The 17,280-nt window shown below is 45.0% G+C and overlaps 1 protein-coding gene across 1 annotated transcript in view; it reads left to right on the top strand.

The window, feature by feature from the left end:
- Positions 1-17,280, top strand: part of SYVN1 (synoviolin 1) — an 890,352-nt gene that overhangs the window by 571,462 nt on the left and 301,610 nt on the right. The window contains exon 11 of the mRNA XM_069644965.1: positions 7,461-7,609. Within this exon, the coding sequence (XP_069501066.1) occupies positions 7,461-7,609 (149 nt within the window). The remainder of the gene's footprint in view (positions 1-7,460; positions 7,610-17,280) is intronic.

Genomic DNA, 17,280 nt, shown 5'->3' with positions numbered 1-17,280 from the left:
CAATACTATTGACCACACCATACTCCTAGACAGGCGAACACTCCTTAGAAATCAAGGGCACTGCTCTCACATGTATCTCCTCCAACTCTAATCACTTGCAAATCATGCTCCTCCACCCTTTCACCTCCACATCTCGCCCAGTGCCGAAAGGGGTTCTGCAGGGAGCATCCCTATCTCCCCTCTTCAATAGCCATTACAGCCCACTGCCTACACTCATCCTCTCACACAATCTCGTCTGCTACAACTTCGAATATGATACCCAGATCATATTCAAAATCCCAAAATCGCCAGGCACCACCCGTCCGGATCATTCATCATTTATATATTTGTAATGATGTGCCAAAGCCTGCAGGCATCAGGGCGCAACATATAGACAGTATACTAACAAAGTATTAACGGGACAAGGATTCAGGAAGCTTAACCCGTATTGGGGTTATATGCCTCTCGGATATTGGATGACGAGCAACCACCTCATCCGTGACTGGAAAAACAAAAAATCCTAGTTTGTTGTAAAAGCGCTCTCCTTCCCCAACCTATCCCCTGGCCTGAGTCTCTAGGCCCCCTCCCGGCAACCTCTAGTTTGGTGAAAACCCTCAGATGCACACTGGACTCTATCCCTCTCCCAACACATCAACCTGTTTTATCCACCTACGCATCCTTGGGCCTATCTTCACATACCTCACCTACCCACACGAATCTGTGCCATCCTCTCCCGCTTAGACTATGCAGACTGCCTTTATCTAGGCGCACCAGCGTTCCAACTTGGGAAACGCTAAAGAATCCATAACGCCCTGGCCCCACATTGAGTCCTACACTGGCTTCCCATTGGTCAACTGACTACCTTTAACCCCTTAAGTGCCAAGGACGAGGTATCTCGTCTTTGACATTACCTCTGTAGTGCCAAGGACGAGATAGCTCGTCCTTTTTGGCACCTTGTTTTGAGCGATCCCTGGAAAGCAGGGATCGCTCAAAACTGTAATCCAACCCCCGGGCTATGTGATGGGAAGGTCCCCCCCTCACTGCGAGGGAGCTGGATTATCTTCACTTTCACTTACAGTAAGCAGCCCTTCTCCCCCCCCGTCCCCCAAAGCATGCGGGCACATATATAAAGACCCCTGGGGGCAAACAGGTGACCATCTGCCCCCAGGGGTAGGGGCATATATTTTTTTTAAATGGAAAAAAAAGTGATGGGAAGGGGGTTTGGGGGCCCTAGCCACCAGGGATTTTTTTGGCAATGGTGTCGTTGGAAAGGGGAGATTCTCCCCTTTCCGACACCCTGTGTGACAGCATTGCTGGGCGCGCAGAGCGCTCGATCCGTGCCCAGCAATGCCCACTGCACCACCAGGGACACGCTTGTGACGTGGGGGGGCAGGGGGGCTGCTTACAGTAAGCAGCCCTCTTCCCCCCCCCCCGGCCCCCAAAGCATGGGGGCACATATGTGCTGGACCCTGGGGGCAGATCGCTGATCTGCCCCCAGGGAAGGGGGAAAAATAAAAATACTAAATCAACTGGGAAGGGGGGGTGGGGGGAGGGCCCTAGACTCCAGGGATTTTTTTGCCCCCCTAAAAGGGTGGTGGCCCACCCCCACCAAGTGGAAAGTGGGGGCCACCCCTTGTAGCCCTCCCTGGGGGCAGATTTATGCCCCCAGGCAGGTGTACATGAGGTGGCCCCACCATCCAGTTGGAGGGAGGGGCACCAGGAATAAGGGTGCAGGCCCCCCAAAGGATGGGGCCTGCAGGTTAGGCCTCCCCTGGGGGCAGATGGCTGATCTGCCCCCAGTGATGGGGGCAAAATAAAAAGAAAAAAACAAACAAAATAAACAAAAGGGAGTTTTGGGTGGGAGTGGGGGGGGGGGGGGCACTAGCCACCAGGGATTTATTTTACGGAAAGGGGGGTAGCCCTCTCCCCCCTCACCCCAAGGGAAAATGGGGACACCCCTTGTCTGCCTCCCTGGGGGCAGATATCTGCTCCTAGGAAGGGGCATCTGACACCAGGGAGGGCTGAATGAGATGCCCCCCCCCCTGCATTAGGTGTGGGGGGGTAGAGGGTCACCCCTATTACATAAGAAAATTACCTGGCGGTGTAGGGTGCCCCTCAGCCCGCCCTAAAGTGTAGTGTACCATTTTCCATTTTTTCTTTGTTTACGAAACTTGCCTTGGCGCAGAGGGGCACATTGGTGTGCCAATCTGGCCCCAGGGTGCCCAGACCTTACTTCCGCACCCACCGGGAGCTTGTCCCACACATTTTTGGTGGCCCTCTTCCCCCCCCCATCCCAAATGGAGAAGGGTGTACCTCACGCAGCCGTTTGGGGTGAGGCGAGGGGGCCATTTGCATAGGTCGTAGGTACCTCACATGTGTGCACCCACACATGTGAGGTACCGTTTTCATCAGGACACCTGTGGGAACGCGTGACGGTAGGCCATGTGTTGTTGGGGGCGTGTTTCGATGGGTGAGCTGGGTGAAATGTGCGGAAAATGCATTTTTTTCCCCACATTTCGGACTTTGCAGGGGTGTCTGGGTAATACATTCTTGGCCGATTTGCCAAATCATACCTCTGCAGATTCCCACGGGTGTCCTCTTTTCGGAAATGCATGGGGTTCCCTGTTTCCCTTGGTGGCTTGGACACCCGAGGCCCATATCTGTATGGTGTGCTTGTCTGGAGAAAGTGTAAAATTCAGGTGTCAAAACAGACTTGGGGTTACCTGTGTTTTTTAGGCTTTCGCCTTGGCGCCCAGGTAGGTGCACCCACACATGTGAGGTACTGTTTTCATTGGACACCTGTGGGAATGCGGGAAGGTATAACATTTGTTGTGGTTGTGTGGTTTTCATAACGTTTTGACCCATTTGCTGGTGCCCTTTGTCACACAACCCTTTCATTTCGCAAATGTGCCCTACATTTAGTCGCTGCTTTAGCCACCATACACCTTTGTAACCTGCACAAGTCACCTACCCTTGAAAAGGTCTGCCTGTACTCTTTCAAAAAAAAGTATGCTTGCAGTTCCTCAGCACATTGGTTTTCCTGATTTACACATGCTAAGTGCTTCTGTTCAGGCCGTAAGCATAAAACTCCTGTGTACCACCATGGCTCAGTGTTTGGCTTGTGGTGTTGCTTGTTTTGTAAAACACTACAAAAAATGTGTGCTTTCCTAACTGCAAGAGTCGAGGGAATGTAGCGGAGCATTGCTTTTCTCAAAATTCATAGAAGCCATTGCCGTACCAAGCCAACCATGTCCACCACATACCTTTTTTTTTTCCGGTCATTTTCCCGCTTTTCCCCCAATCTATGGCATTTTCCCCTACTTAGTTGTTGCCCGACCTACGCAAATCACCCCTTCCCAAACTTGGAATTTTGTCTACTTTTCAGAAATATATGCCTTTGTCCTCCAATTCGGCTTTCCTACCCTTTTCTTCCATTCCGTCCATGCATGTCCAATTGGCAAAAATGGCCAAAATCGCCTACCTCTCACAAAACAGTTGATAACCACATCAAAATAATTTCTTTTCGTTTCCACTCAACCTGTTCTTGAAACCCAGGAAATTGGTGAATTCAGCACTGCAAACCATTTGTTCCTAGCTCTTATAAGGAAAATACCACAGGCTTCTTTCTACATCATTTTATTGGCATTTTTTGAAAAAACACACAATTGTCGCCCTTTTTGCTTAGTTTCTCCCCCCGCCCCTTAACTACAGCAACCTAGGATTCCTGGGTGGCGTTACGACCGCCTACATGTGGGGAAAAAAGGAGCCGAATTTGGCAGAGATATCTCATGTAACAAAAAAGTTACAAGCCAATGAATGGCCACATACCGAAATCGCCCAAAAAGGCCTTGGCACTGGGGGGGAAATACCCATGGCATTTAAACGGTTAAAGCCCTTCTCATTACTCACTGTGCCATCCACAACACTGATCCCGAATTCCTCCAAGATAAACTGCCACGCTACCGACCCTCAGATCCGGTGCTGCGCTTTTCCTAGTTATCCTCCAATATCATTGCACCCGACTGGGTGGATCCTCCTTCTCCGGCCAAGCTCCCACCATCTGGAACTTGCTCCTCTCCACATCTGCCTCTTTGACACCTACCTCGCATCCAGAAAGGCCCTCAGAACCTGGCTTTTTCCTTGCTCTTCTTGAATCCCTCTTCCACGCTATCCTTTATTGTCCCAGGCCCAACAAAACACCAACAATTTCACACTTCAGCGGATGCTGCAGCATTCGCAGCGGCACACCGTGATAAACCTGCTCCCTTTCCACTCGCACAGACCATCATACATCAACCTCCTGGACCACCCCAGGTGCATTCACCCTCCCCCCTTCACCCCTAACTAACTCCCCCCACTCTAACTGGTGCAATCTAGTTACCGAACGACACCAGAAAAAAATCTAATTGTACCTTGAGCGTTGACATTTAAGTGTCTAGACAGAATGTTCAATTAGACAGACCACTAGAGGTTGCAACGGTAGCGTGCCTAGTCTGATTTGCAGTGTGACATGTTACGCACTCAGTTGGACCACCCTACCTAATTAGCATGGGGCTTACCCAAGCACTCTGAACATAAATTCATAGGTTTTTCACTGGATGAAGTGTGCCAGTCAACTTGGGGTATAGGACATGGTACGCACTTAGATGGCTTTTGGGGGGGTAGGAATGGTGATGCACGAAGATGCTCCTAGGGGCATAAAACACAATGCACTTAGATGTTTGTATTTTTCGGGGACGGGAAATGATACCATTGGTCTTTGGTGGCAATGTCTATTTAATTTTTCTATTGCACTCGAAGAATACCACTAGCCAGGTCCTTCCCAATGGTAGTATGCTAACCACACCAGAAGATGCACTTGAACGACCAACTTATCACCTTGGCAGACTGGGCGGGTCAGAAAAATCAGACAAAGCGACTTTGAAGATAAACTCCATCCGAGTTTATGGTATGTATAAACGCACCACGTCTGTGGACACATGCTGCAAGCAGGGCTCTCCATCCATGCACTCTAGAATGCAGCTATGGCTATGTTAAATTTGGTCTAGCTGCACACTTAGCTTTCTGCACTGAAACCCGCCGTACCTCAGCACCTCTGCCTTTAGTATACAGCGACAACCTACGACAAATTCAGTCTTGCTGGGCATGCATCGACTCTCCTGTAATATCACTCTGTTATGACGACCGACAGCACACGCCCATGTACCTGACCTTTTGGGTTGCTTACTGGAGCCAGGCCTCCTAAGACCTAATCACAGCAGAATGCAGACACGCATCTTGAAGTCCACTCTTAGAATGTTTTCCCAATACCTGGACTTTGGTCTCTGAGGGCATTCCAACCACAAAGCACATTGAGGCTGTATAAATGGGGAAAGGCTGCTATATAAATGACTACGACGGTTCAGGTAGGCAAGCTTGCTTACTATATGACAACTTGAGTCTGCTATAGCTGCTTTGCCAAGGAAAGCGGCCGCCTAAAAAACGTACTTATGTCGAAAGGGAAACGTGCCGGAGGTGAGAGTTGTGGCGGTGAGCGTTGCTACACACTAGGCGATGAAGCTGTCTAGGTTAAAACATGAACAGTGGAACATAGGGCTCACCGCACAATGGCAATAAGGCACTTGTTAAACATGGCAGTTTGCATTCGCAACTCAGCATTATAATGCAATCTGGGTCAGGTTATTTACATTTTCAAACCCCCCGGTTTTTCCCTACATTACCTCCAAACAGTCATCAATCAAAGCGAAAAGAACGGATGTCCCATCTATGGCTGGTGGCAGTGGACGTGTTCTACCAATGTTTGTGCAATTATTATTTGCATGCTGTCAAACCAGCCGCAGTAATGCACAGAAGGGTCACCAGTCATCTAGAATGGTGGCTTCTTTATTTTTTTGCCATTTTTTTTTTTGTGTGCGCTTTTCCTTTCTTGATCATTATTCTGTCCTGTCCTGGGTGGGTAGCGGGGGGAACCCTGGTTTGATTTTTGTCTTCGGTGCAAACCCTTTGTGTAGCCCGCTGAGGCTCCATTGGGTCTAGAAAATAGAACTGGTATTACAAGCTACTTACTTGCTATGTGTTAGTGTTGTAACTGATTATCTCTGAAATGGATTAAATTACAAGTGTTACAAGTGTTTTGCTTACTGCCATTCTGAAAAGTAAACCGTTATTTTCTTACCTTAGAATTGTTTTCCACTATTCTAGAAAGTAACCTAGTTGGTAACACTGTCATTGCTGAAACTGAATAAGTGTAACGTGTACTACCAATAGGGTTTTACTCGCCTTGAGTAGCATACTGCCAGTTCTTACTTTTCTTTGAAGGGCATACTGCCATTCTAAAATGTAATTTATAAGTTATTGCTTATCTTTTAATTGTGCCTCACTGATCTAAAAAGTAATTTGGGAGTAATTGTAGAATTCCTGAAAGAAGAATACGTTCCACATGGTGCATAGTGCTTACCTGTTAGGTTGGTAGTGTAATTTTACTATTCCTGAAACAGAATAACTTTGTAAGTGGCCAGGTACTCGCATATAAACTTGTTGTTTTAACTATATCATTCCTGAAACTGAATAAGTAACATAGTTTACCATCAATAGGGTCTGCTTACCTTGGATTACATACTGTAATTCTTAAATTCTACTAATGTGGTTTTACTCCCCTTGATTATGGCGCTTTGAACCACAATTCTGCACTATAAAATGCCTTTCAAATGCTCAATAAAATAAATAGCATACTGTCATTCCAAATGTGTAACACTAGGTTTTACTCATCTTGAACTGCATTCTGCTATTCTAAATGTGATTTATGATTTGGTTTACTCACCATTCTCTTTGCCTGTGTATATATAAAATAAACTATTATGTTTACAATACAATACATCAGTGAATGTGTTACATTTGGGCCATGTTTGTACCTCTGTACAGCCCTCTCTCCCTCCTAAGATGAGCCTGGCTGCTGAGATGGTACAGCCTTGTGCTAAGAGTGTAGTTTTCGTATTGCCCAAGGTATAGCTTTATAGTCTCTTTGGGTGGAATTTAGAAAAACTGTCCTAACGCCATCAATGCATTGATGCATGGTGAAACCGGAGAATAATTGGCCACTGTATAGTAGACTTGGGCAAATACTGAGTCCGTTGTATGAGGGCAGGTACATGCTGTGGGTAGTTGAAGACTCCCTCCCCCACCCTTATTAAAGAAGGCATCTTCTGCCAAGTTGCAAATGTGTAAGCAATGAGCATAAGAGCAAAAAATCAAGAGCCTTGTGAGAGTAACTAGTAATTTAGAAAAGAGATGTTGCAAAATACTACAGGGATTGGCGTGAGAGTGGGGTTTTTATGTTTCAAAGAAGAAAACAGTGAGTGGAAGAAGGCAAGGATGGGTGATTTGTATATTGGGTGAAGTCGCTCATGTCTGTCTGTCTTTTTAAAAAAAAATGTTTAACAGACCTGTGTTATAAAATGTGTAACTGCCAAATCTCTTTCCAGCTGCCTGCGTTCATGGTTTCAGCGTCAGCAGACCTGCCCTACCTGCCGCATGGATGTCCTCCATGCCTCTGTCCCTGCCCAGTCCCAGCCTCCACCTGAGCAACAGGAGCAAGCCCAACAGCCACCATTGATACCTCAACCACCCCACTGTGAGTACAACCATCGCCTATTCCATCAGTTCATTTCAAGCAAAGAAATGTTTGGAAAAATACTGTATACATATATTTCAAAGATAAAAAGGTTTATAATTTGTGTTTTTTTTATTTTAAAAAAAAGTAAACCTTTTATTTACCCTTTTTGCTTCTGTGCCTTTTTGAACTTCGGTTTGCATAGTGGGCAAGAATGCTAGGAAATGTCCACAACCGCTCATCTGCAAACCTATTCTGTTGAGAGATTTGCTTAAGGTTGTGTTCAAGCCACAATGTAATTACCCTGATCTATCTCTGCATTGGTTTAAGCAGCAAGGCCATAAAATCAACAGAACATTCAGACAAGGGGAATAAAGTTCAATGTCATTATTTACACCGTATGAATGGTTGGGTGAACGTCAGTTTGAGTGTAGTGCAGATTTCTAAACCTATGGGATGGCATTCTGAGCTTGCTTATCCAACTAATAAACCGAAAGGGATGTAAAACAAACAGTAGTGCAGGGAATGATTGTACAGACTGTGGGCTGATCCTGTCCCTCCCTGGCCAGGGTCCCAATGTTTTAAATAGTTCAATTAACAATAACATATAAGAATAAAGAAATAACATTCTTCCATTTAACAACTAACAAAATCATTAAAATATTTTATAAGGGAAAGTAATAAAACATGTGAAATTAAAACATTGAGGATTACTAACCAAAAAAAAGCCAGTACAAAATGTCACATTTAACATGATTCATATAAAATAGACGTTTCCCTCGAGTTGAGAACAAGTACATCAGTTTAATGTGAAGACAGTATCTAAAATACGCTCAAACAGTTTACATTTAGGATAAAGAAGTATTGCACATTTAGGATGAAGAAAGTACTAAGGTGCTCCAAAACAATACATTTTAAGTTGAGAGTTTGCAGAAGATTAATGGTTGCTATATAATCATTGCATGTTGGGAGTTAAATATGGCTTCCCACAGTATATCAGATGTTAAGATACAATAGGAAAATAATCGATAAAAGTACTTTTTCCTTGCGTGGAGCAAAACGGGACATTTAGAAATCAAATGTCTAATGCTTTCACATTTATTTGTCTTTAGACAAAACCTGCACAGAATTTGATCTGTGCTCATTTGTTTGCGTCTTGCGAGAACATCATTAGTATGCCATAGATCTAAACGGAATCTCATGTATAGGTTTCTCAGAGAGAGTGCCGGAAATTAAATTGGGTACGGTTCGGATTTATTAACATTTTTTGTCAAGAATTGGTGTCTCTTGAATAAATGCAGTTTAGTGCAGTTTTCTCTCGTAGTGATCCAGTCCAACTAGAGTTTAGTTTTTGCTCTTTCCGGATTAGTGAGTAAAAGGACCTCTGGGACTGCTGAGTTCGAGTGGCCTGTATTTTTTTTCTCTCCAAATTTGCATTTTTCCATTTTTAGAGGTAATCACGTAATTCGAAATGGTACTCGTGAGGCAGTTTTTCTTTGGCTATGAAAAATATTTTCTGTATGCCGAGAGAAGCTTCCACATATATACGGAATTTAAAGAGGCAACTCCTAGTTCATGCCAAATGGCAAACAGTTAGGAAGAATTCTCGGAAATGTGTCAATTCCCTTCTACCTTAGAGACCCCCAGCTCTTTTTGCTGGACTTTAGGACTTTTTATCTCTCATGTAATTTTAATGTGATTTATTCTGTTTCTTTTGACTTTGGAGTCTGACACTCCATAGGCATCATCTTTACATAGTGTGTCACAGCACATTCAGTGCACTGGCACATGGAAGTCTCTTAAATTTCCCAAAGGTTTAAATACCTTCTCTTGGTGAAACTAATGTTTCCAAAAGCAGTGAAGTGAAATTGACTTTACTTAGAAATTGTACTTTTCTAGACTCAGCACACACTCTTACCATAGGGTGCTGGAGGGGTTACTTGGTATCCCCTTTCTCTAGGTTCTCATGTAACATTTTATGTTACCCTTCCTACAACTAATGGCTGGTGGCAGTAGTTTACTTTTTTACTACCATTGTGTGTTTTTTACCATGGGCTGCGTTCGCAGCCACATTTCGTCAAAATGGCCCCGGTCTTCTTTTTTCCCCATTTCTTGTCTGGAAGGTCCTTCTTGAGATATGCTCTGCGCGCCAAACCAGGTTTGGTCTCTTTGTTAGTTTTGTCTTTGGCGGGATTCACAAGTGAAGCCCGTCTCTGGCTCCAGTATGTCTGGCAGGGAGCAGCAAGTGAGGGAGGTGCCAAAAACTCCCTGTGCTTAATCACCTTGGTTACAGGAATGCACCCAAAGGTGATTGGCCGGCTGGCTGTCCGTCAAGGACAGCCACCCTGCTGTGTGATTGACAGCTAGGCTGCCATGAATGGGAGAAACCTGCATAAAAGGCGAGGCTTTTTGACTTGGAAGGCAGAGTCGACCACTGGACGAAGGAATCTGATGAACTGGGAAGAGACGCCTGCTGCAACTCCTGGACCGTTGGTTTGCCCAATGAAGCTCTGCTGCTGTGCTGAAGCTCCTAATTCGCCTCGACTAGAGAAGCCCTGCAAGGAAGACTTCTCCCTTTTGAGCTGGTGGGACCAATCCACTCCAAAGTAAGCACGTCTGGACATCCTCTCGAAGCTGGTTGTATTTCCACTGCAGTTGCTGCTGGAACCGAAGTACCAGGGAGAGGAACACTAGATTGTGTGCGTTGCTTTTAAGTCAGACCCGAGCGCTAGGAAGATCCTCCGGACTTCCCTGATGCAGGACTGACCAAGCCTGAGCCACCTCAGAGTGCTGGACCCCAGAAGCAAGGAAAGTCTGAAGTGGTATCCGAGAACCGCAGTGTTGCTATTTGATGCCAGACGCATGGAGCTGAAACGCTGAAGGACAGCTGAATTGAAGTTTGCCCATTGCTGCCGCTGACCGTCCCATTGCAGAGCAGGACTCCCCAGGCGTCCTCCCTCTGGCCCCCATGCCTGAGGCTCAGGAACACGATCTGCAGAGCTGTACATGAACAGAAGCCAGCTGGACCCATTCCTTCTAACAAGAGGTACTGTAAAGTCTAAGAGAACTTACCTCTTGTTGTGTAGCCTTACTTGCTCTCAGTTGAGACCTGTCTTGGTTACCTTGCAGAGTTGCTAAAGCTTTGCCCCTCACAAGCCTGTCGGCTTGTGGCCCTTCAAGTGTTCTATTTTCTACAAACATTTCTACAAACATTGTGCAAGACTTTTTACCTACCTGCAAAAGATGATCTTCAGCTCCCCTGACATTGTGCAATTAACATTGGCTGTCCTGGCTCCCTGAGAGACTCCTTTACCTCTGACTTTGTGCTTTGGCCTTTCCCCAGGAAAGGGTTAATTTACTCTACATTGGAAGGTTTCTAAAAGTACTTACCGGTTTATGACGTATTTAACCTTTGTTTTATTCCTTTATTCTATCTTTTTCACCAAACTCAGTATTGCTATAAATGTACCAGTGATAAATCAATGTCCACAGTGTCCTAGCTATTTGTCACCTGAGGGTGTAGGAAGTGTCGGTGCGCCATCCCCAATGGGTATCATCTGATTTAGAGAAACCGAGTGTGTTTTGAAGTATATTTAAGTGTTGTATGCTTTGCTCTTTTTCTGAAGAAGGCGTATATAACTGACTGTGAAATAAATTAATAAATGTGTTATCAAGAAACCTTGAGTAGAAGTGTTTATTTGGATAACTGTATTGTGAAACTCTGTCACAACATTACTGCTCACATTGATCGCTCTTGAGAGGAGCCTGGCTGCTCGACCACACTACCAACCTGTGTAGTTCAGACTTATACCAAAGGTTGGGTCCCTATTGCCAGGAGGTCAAGGTTCTTGTAGTGCATCCAAAGGGTACTGCATACAATCTTGCCTAACACACACATAGGAGTAGAGTTGGGTAGATTTAAAACTGTTCTCCAAAAGAGACCCTCTATCCTTAGCCAGAATATCTCAGGGCACAATGTTCTGGTTTCGGCACCGTAAACCAGAATCGGTATAACTCTTTGCTTATAAAAAGTTATCACAGCTTTTAATGTAAATGTTACCATATTTTTCTTGTAGGACCCGTGCTTGGGGATATGGCAGTTTTAAGTTTTCTTTGAAGGTCTTGTAAATAGCGCAATTCAGAAACATGATTACTAGTGAGCAGTCCTAAGTATTTATACTTGTTAACTACCTGTTGCGGTCTTTGCTGAAGTGTCCATTTAGGCTCATAGAGGGTCTTGAGTCGCTTGTCACTGTCAATTAAGATCTTGCATTTTGATTAAGTGTCAGCAAATTGATAACTGCATCAGCACCTAGTTGAGATAGGAGGGCTTGTAAATCCCTGGGTGTCTTAGCAAGAAGCACGAGGTTGTCCGCATAAAACAGCCAGGGGATACATTGCCCTCCCAACTTCGGGGAATCAGATGTTACTTCAACAAATCGATGTTGCATGTCTGCAATGAAAAAGTTAAAAAGGGATGACGCGAGGATGCACCCTTGCTTAAGTCCCTTGTGGGTGGCAATAGGAGCCGATAAGTTGGCATCTAAAGATAACCGAATTTGGATGGATGTTTTGGAGTGAAGTTGGTTTATCCAAAGGGTAGGACAAGCAGCTCTATTAAATTTTTCAAGCAGCATCTCTCTAGCAACCAAATTGAATGCGGCCTGAAAATCTATGAAGGCCATGTAAAATGGCTGCTTTTTTTGTCGCTCTTGTAATTTAATAGCGTGAAGACTATGGAGATTTACAGTAGTGCCCAGACCTGATCTAAATCCAATTTGATTTGGGTCTGGGTGATTTGTTGTTGTGAGCCAAGAATTAAAATCTCTGAGAAGTCTGGCAAAATGTTTGCCAGGCACATCCAACAGAGCGATGGGCCTGTAATTTTAAGCGGCCGCTCTATTCCCTTTTTTATAAATCGGGATTATAATGGATTGTCTCCAGGATGGAGGAACTTGATGGCTCTGGATGGTTTGGATGAATATTGCTAAGAAAATCTTGCCCCAGGCCTGAGGATGAGTTTTTATTGTGTAGTTGGAAAGCCCGTCTGGGCCAGTGGCTCGCGGCTCGAGAGGAGCGCAATTTCTTGAGGTCGTGAAGAATATCCTCTGTCAAAGTGGATAGTAAGAGAACCAGTCCAAGACTATTCTTTAGGGTTGTCTAATGTCGGAACAGCAGCATATAGGGTTTTGTAATAAGTGTGAATAGCATGAGTTGCAGTTTTAAAAATTAGCAAGACAGCAGCATAGGAACCGTTGCACACATTCATTTCTGGATATAAGGTATGGGTGGGATATGTGAGAAGCAAATTAAGATCCTCTAATAGATTAGGGGTCCATCTAAATCTGTCTTTGTATTGGAGATTGTGAGAGTACGTGCTAGAGAGGTCCTGGGAGTATGTTTAAGGTTGTTCCAGTGCCACGTCAAAGATAGAAGGTTGTGGTCACTAGAGGATTGAGGAATGATTTGAAAGTTATCAGAGAGCAAATAGATTCTTGTCTGTATAGATGTAGTCTATCAGCGCTGTCTAGTTACCTCTCTGCCGGGTGTTAGAAGGTGGAACATCGCCAGATATACAGCCATTTATTCTGAGGAGATGACGCTCCTCCATGAATGCATTCCAGCGAATGGTCCTCGAGGCGAGAGTAACAGAGGATTTTTTGATGCATCTGATATTCAAATCTCCTGCTAGGACAGTATAATCTATAGAGGTATCCACGTATACGTGGTTATCGGATCTAGAAGAATTGTGAGATTGTTAAAATAAACATCCTGGATACTGGCATGATTCCAGTACGTATTGATCAAAGCAATGGAATGGCAGGGGGATTTCATTCTGAAAAATTGAAGATCAGAACAAAGGGCTCCTGGTCAAGACCCTATTCTACCCAGGAGGGCTAAATTGTCATTCGACACAAATGAACGGGTCAGTAGAGAAAAACGCACAAAACCACCAACAGTCTAGGCACGTTGGGAAAAACAATTTCCAATCAATGATAGTCACAACCCTTCATTGTTTCAAAATTTTCATTGTGGTTTGGAACAATCACATACAAATGTCTACTGGGAGACACAACACAGGACAGCAATATTCTATTGGTAGGGCAAAGTGAAGTACGAGTATATCCCATCGCTTGGGATGTAGTACAAACCGTCTATCAAGAACATATCCTACTGTCAATGTCTATCAAGACAGGGGTCATGACAAATGAACAGGTATAACACAAAATGCAAGTGCAAGTGAACACAGTTACAAGAATAAAGGGGAAAAAAAACTGAGTATTTTGCAGCACCGAGACTCGAAGGGAAGGTCTACACCACAATGTTTCGGCCCTTTGGGGTTCGAATATAAGCCTTTCTTATGGGGCCTTCATCAGGACAAGACCACTGGGGCGTATGGGTGTTCTGCGTGTGCTGTCAAAATAAATGAAGCACAGTGAGGGGTTTGTGCTACAGAGGTCTTGGCATAGTATTAACAATCTTTTATAAAAGCACATTGAATGTGATGATTATGGCCGTCTCTTAATTAAAAAGAGAGGGCTTACCGTGTCTGCTCGAAGCTGGAGCATGGGAAACTGAAGGAGAGGCACCCTGAGGCAAATGGGTGTCGTTGTATGGCCAGCTGGGCAATGATACAGATCCAATATGTAAAGGATAACTCTGTCAGTATGTCAGACGAAAGGGTGTGTATAATAATGTATACAGTTACATGAGCTGCTTACCTGTTTGGTTGCAGCAGGATTAATGTCAAGATTGATGCGGGAACTCTACTTGGTAACTTGCAACAATGGCATGAGTGAATGACTTGTCTGGCCAGTACCGTTTATAATGACTTAAACTTACAGAACGCCCTCTTCCAAGGCAACGCATAGTTACCTGGACACTGGGTGGTCTTAGTGTGTTTGGCCCAGGCAGCGCCGTAGGCTGAATAATGCCGGCTGGTGGGCGAAGAGCATGAAGTGCGAGCGTGTAAGGATCCCAGTTGTAAGCTAGTGTGTGCTGAGTCTGTAAAGTTGCAAAATGTAAGTAAAGTCAATTTCACATCCCTGCTCTTGGAAAACAGTTTCACCAAGAGATGGTATTTAGACCTTTGGGAAATCTAAGACTTCCCTGTGTCACTGCACTGAAGGTGCTGTGTGCCACAAAGTAAAGATGATGCCTATGGAGTTTGTTGGACTCCAAAGTCAAAAAGAAGCAGAGTCCAAATCACAGAAAAATACATCAGAAAGATGGAAAAAGGTCTTGCTCTCTCCAGGTTAGAAATATAAAGTCCAGCTGGGGGTCTCTAAGGTAGAGTGGAATTAGCACATTTCTGAGAATTCTCCCTAACTTCCTGTTTTAAGTGATATGTTGGATATGGATGACTCCTTCATTGCCAAGTAAGATGATGCAGGGAACGGATGTTGTTTTCCATATTTTCTTTCCAATTAGATCCCTTATGAAAGGTATTCAAAGGGTTCTGAGACTGGACCTTCAATTTGCCAGGCAGAGTGTTGACTGAATAAGGAGGTTTTTTAACATCTCGATTGCTGGGCTTGGCCAAATTCCACAATTTGTTTTCCTGGTGTAGTGGGCAAAATGCAACTGTATGGATTTGCCTATTTGCTCAAGCCTTTGTTCTAACAAATAGTCATTGCCATCATGATCCCAAATTGTGTCCACTCCTTTATCTTCGCTGTTGTGATTAATTGCGGCATTGCGAGTGGCTTTCAGACTGAGATCAGGTTTCCTAGGATGATGTTGCTCTTCTGAAGTTAACGGTTTTGGAGGAGGGATGTTAGCATTTTGTGCACTTATTTCGACAAATTAACCTAAAGGTTCATATTCTAACTCGGGTCATTAGAATTTTGAGAGCTGCATGGTACTTTCTTATGTTGAGAAAGTTTAGAGTATCTTTTTGCAACCACTGCGCTTGCCAAAGTAAGTTTGCACTATTTCTTTTGTTTACAAGCAGCTGCAACAGAATAGACTGGTTATTTGACTTTTTATCAAGGTTTAAAGACTGGAGGTGGGTATCTGTACTCCTGCTCCCTATATGTCAGAGTAGAGGCACAGAGCACCCCTGCCAAGATTCTCCATTTGGTAAACGTGGACGAGCAATCAAGCTTAAGCTCTCAGGAGGTGATGCAGGCTGGTTCTTAAGTACAGTGTAGTCCCCAAGCACCCACAGAGGAATGTCCACACACTGTTCGAGAAAACAGTTCTTTGTGTACATAACTTGAGCCTATTTATATAATCACAATAGCACACTTTGTGCTCAGGTTAATCTAAAATGATAAATATATATAGGTTCATTGTGGTACCACAATTACTCTTTGATTCCATTTAAATGCATCAACTGTACTCAGTTCAAATGTCATACAAATCAGTTAATAAAGTGAACCAACAATAGACCTAGGAGGAAAGCAGGTTGGTTAGAACAATAGGCAGAATACTGGACCCCTATAACTAGACACAGTTCTGCGTGAGGGTCCCCCCACCTGGGCAACTTGCAAATAAAGATATAATACAAGCCCAGTCCACATATTGTTTATATGGGTCTTATTTCCCTCTAAAAATGTTCTACCACCCCAATGTACCTGGAATAGCATATATCTACGTTGGGTCGTTGACGGATCCTTATTGAGCGGGTCCCTTTAAGGCAGGAGCCACGGATCGTCAGAGATCCGTCGAAGAAATGATGAACAAAGGCGTTGAGGCAGCAGCTTCGGTCCTGGCGGTGCTAGTCGACGATAGTTTGTTGCCGCAGAGAGTGAAGAACTTTGGCCCGGCGTGTTGTCAGCGTCTCTGCGGTCTTCGTGTGGCAGGAAACCCACCGGTGGATGCTCCTCGGCGTGTCGGCGGCCTAGACTTTCTCCAGCGGGACAAAGCGGTCAGCTGTGCTGGCGAGAGCGTCCTTGAATCCAAAGTGTCTTAATCAACGAAGCGTTGCTGCTATGGTCGCCGGTGGCACAGTGTGAAGCTGTCCCCACTTCTGGGCAACGGTTATAGCAAACCTGCAAATCTTGGTCGCCGACGGTGGACAGCTATCCGGTGCTTCTCTTCGTTGACCTCGGCAGTCCCTGTCTCCGGTTGACAGTCTTTCGAAGGCTGACTTCCAGGCCGCTTCGGCAAAGGTTAGAGGTGCACGATGGTCCCTCATAGCTTGGGAAGAAGTCTCCTAGCCAGGTCATCCCTTGGATCAGTTTTGACGGCACAGCAGATTTCGGATTGCAGTGAAGGTAGCAGCAGTCAACCTTCTTCGGGCTCGGCTTCGAGATTAAGCATCAGTTTCGACTTCAGCGTCTGAACGATTTCCATCAGTGAGAGGTCCTCATACATACTGTTTGGTCTCTCATTCATTCTGCTGGGTCACACTTGGGCAACCAATCATTCAGAAGGGCCTTCATGCAGGCAGGCAGCCAATCAGGCTCACAGTACATTTAGGCCATTCTCCTTCCTCCAGACACTAAAAACAAGGAATGTGTATTGGGACAAGTACCCAGCCATTCGGCACTCCACACTGCATTCATACCAGTTTTGGGCAGGGCTGTCTCAGTCTTTGTCACATACCAGTAACCAGACACCCATAACATGAAGGGCATACTGGTCACACACTCAGTTCACCCAGGTCCCACCTCAAGGGTGTACCCACAACATACAATCACTGGGAAGGCTCCAGCCAGTCTGGCCTGGACTTCCCCCACAATAAC

Source organism: Ambystoma mexicanum, chromosome 2p (assembly GCF_040938575.1).
Source record: "Ambystoma mexicanum isolate Mex_15411 chromosome 2p, UKY_AmexF1_1, whole genome shotgun sequence".
Taxonomy (NCBI): domain Eukaryota; kingdom Metazoa; phylum Chordata; class Amphibia; order Caudata; family Ambystomatidae; genus Ambystoma; species Ambystoma mexicanum.
This window is presented reverse-complemented; position numbering and strand designations above follow the sequence as displayed.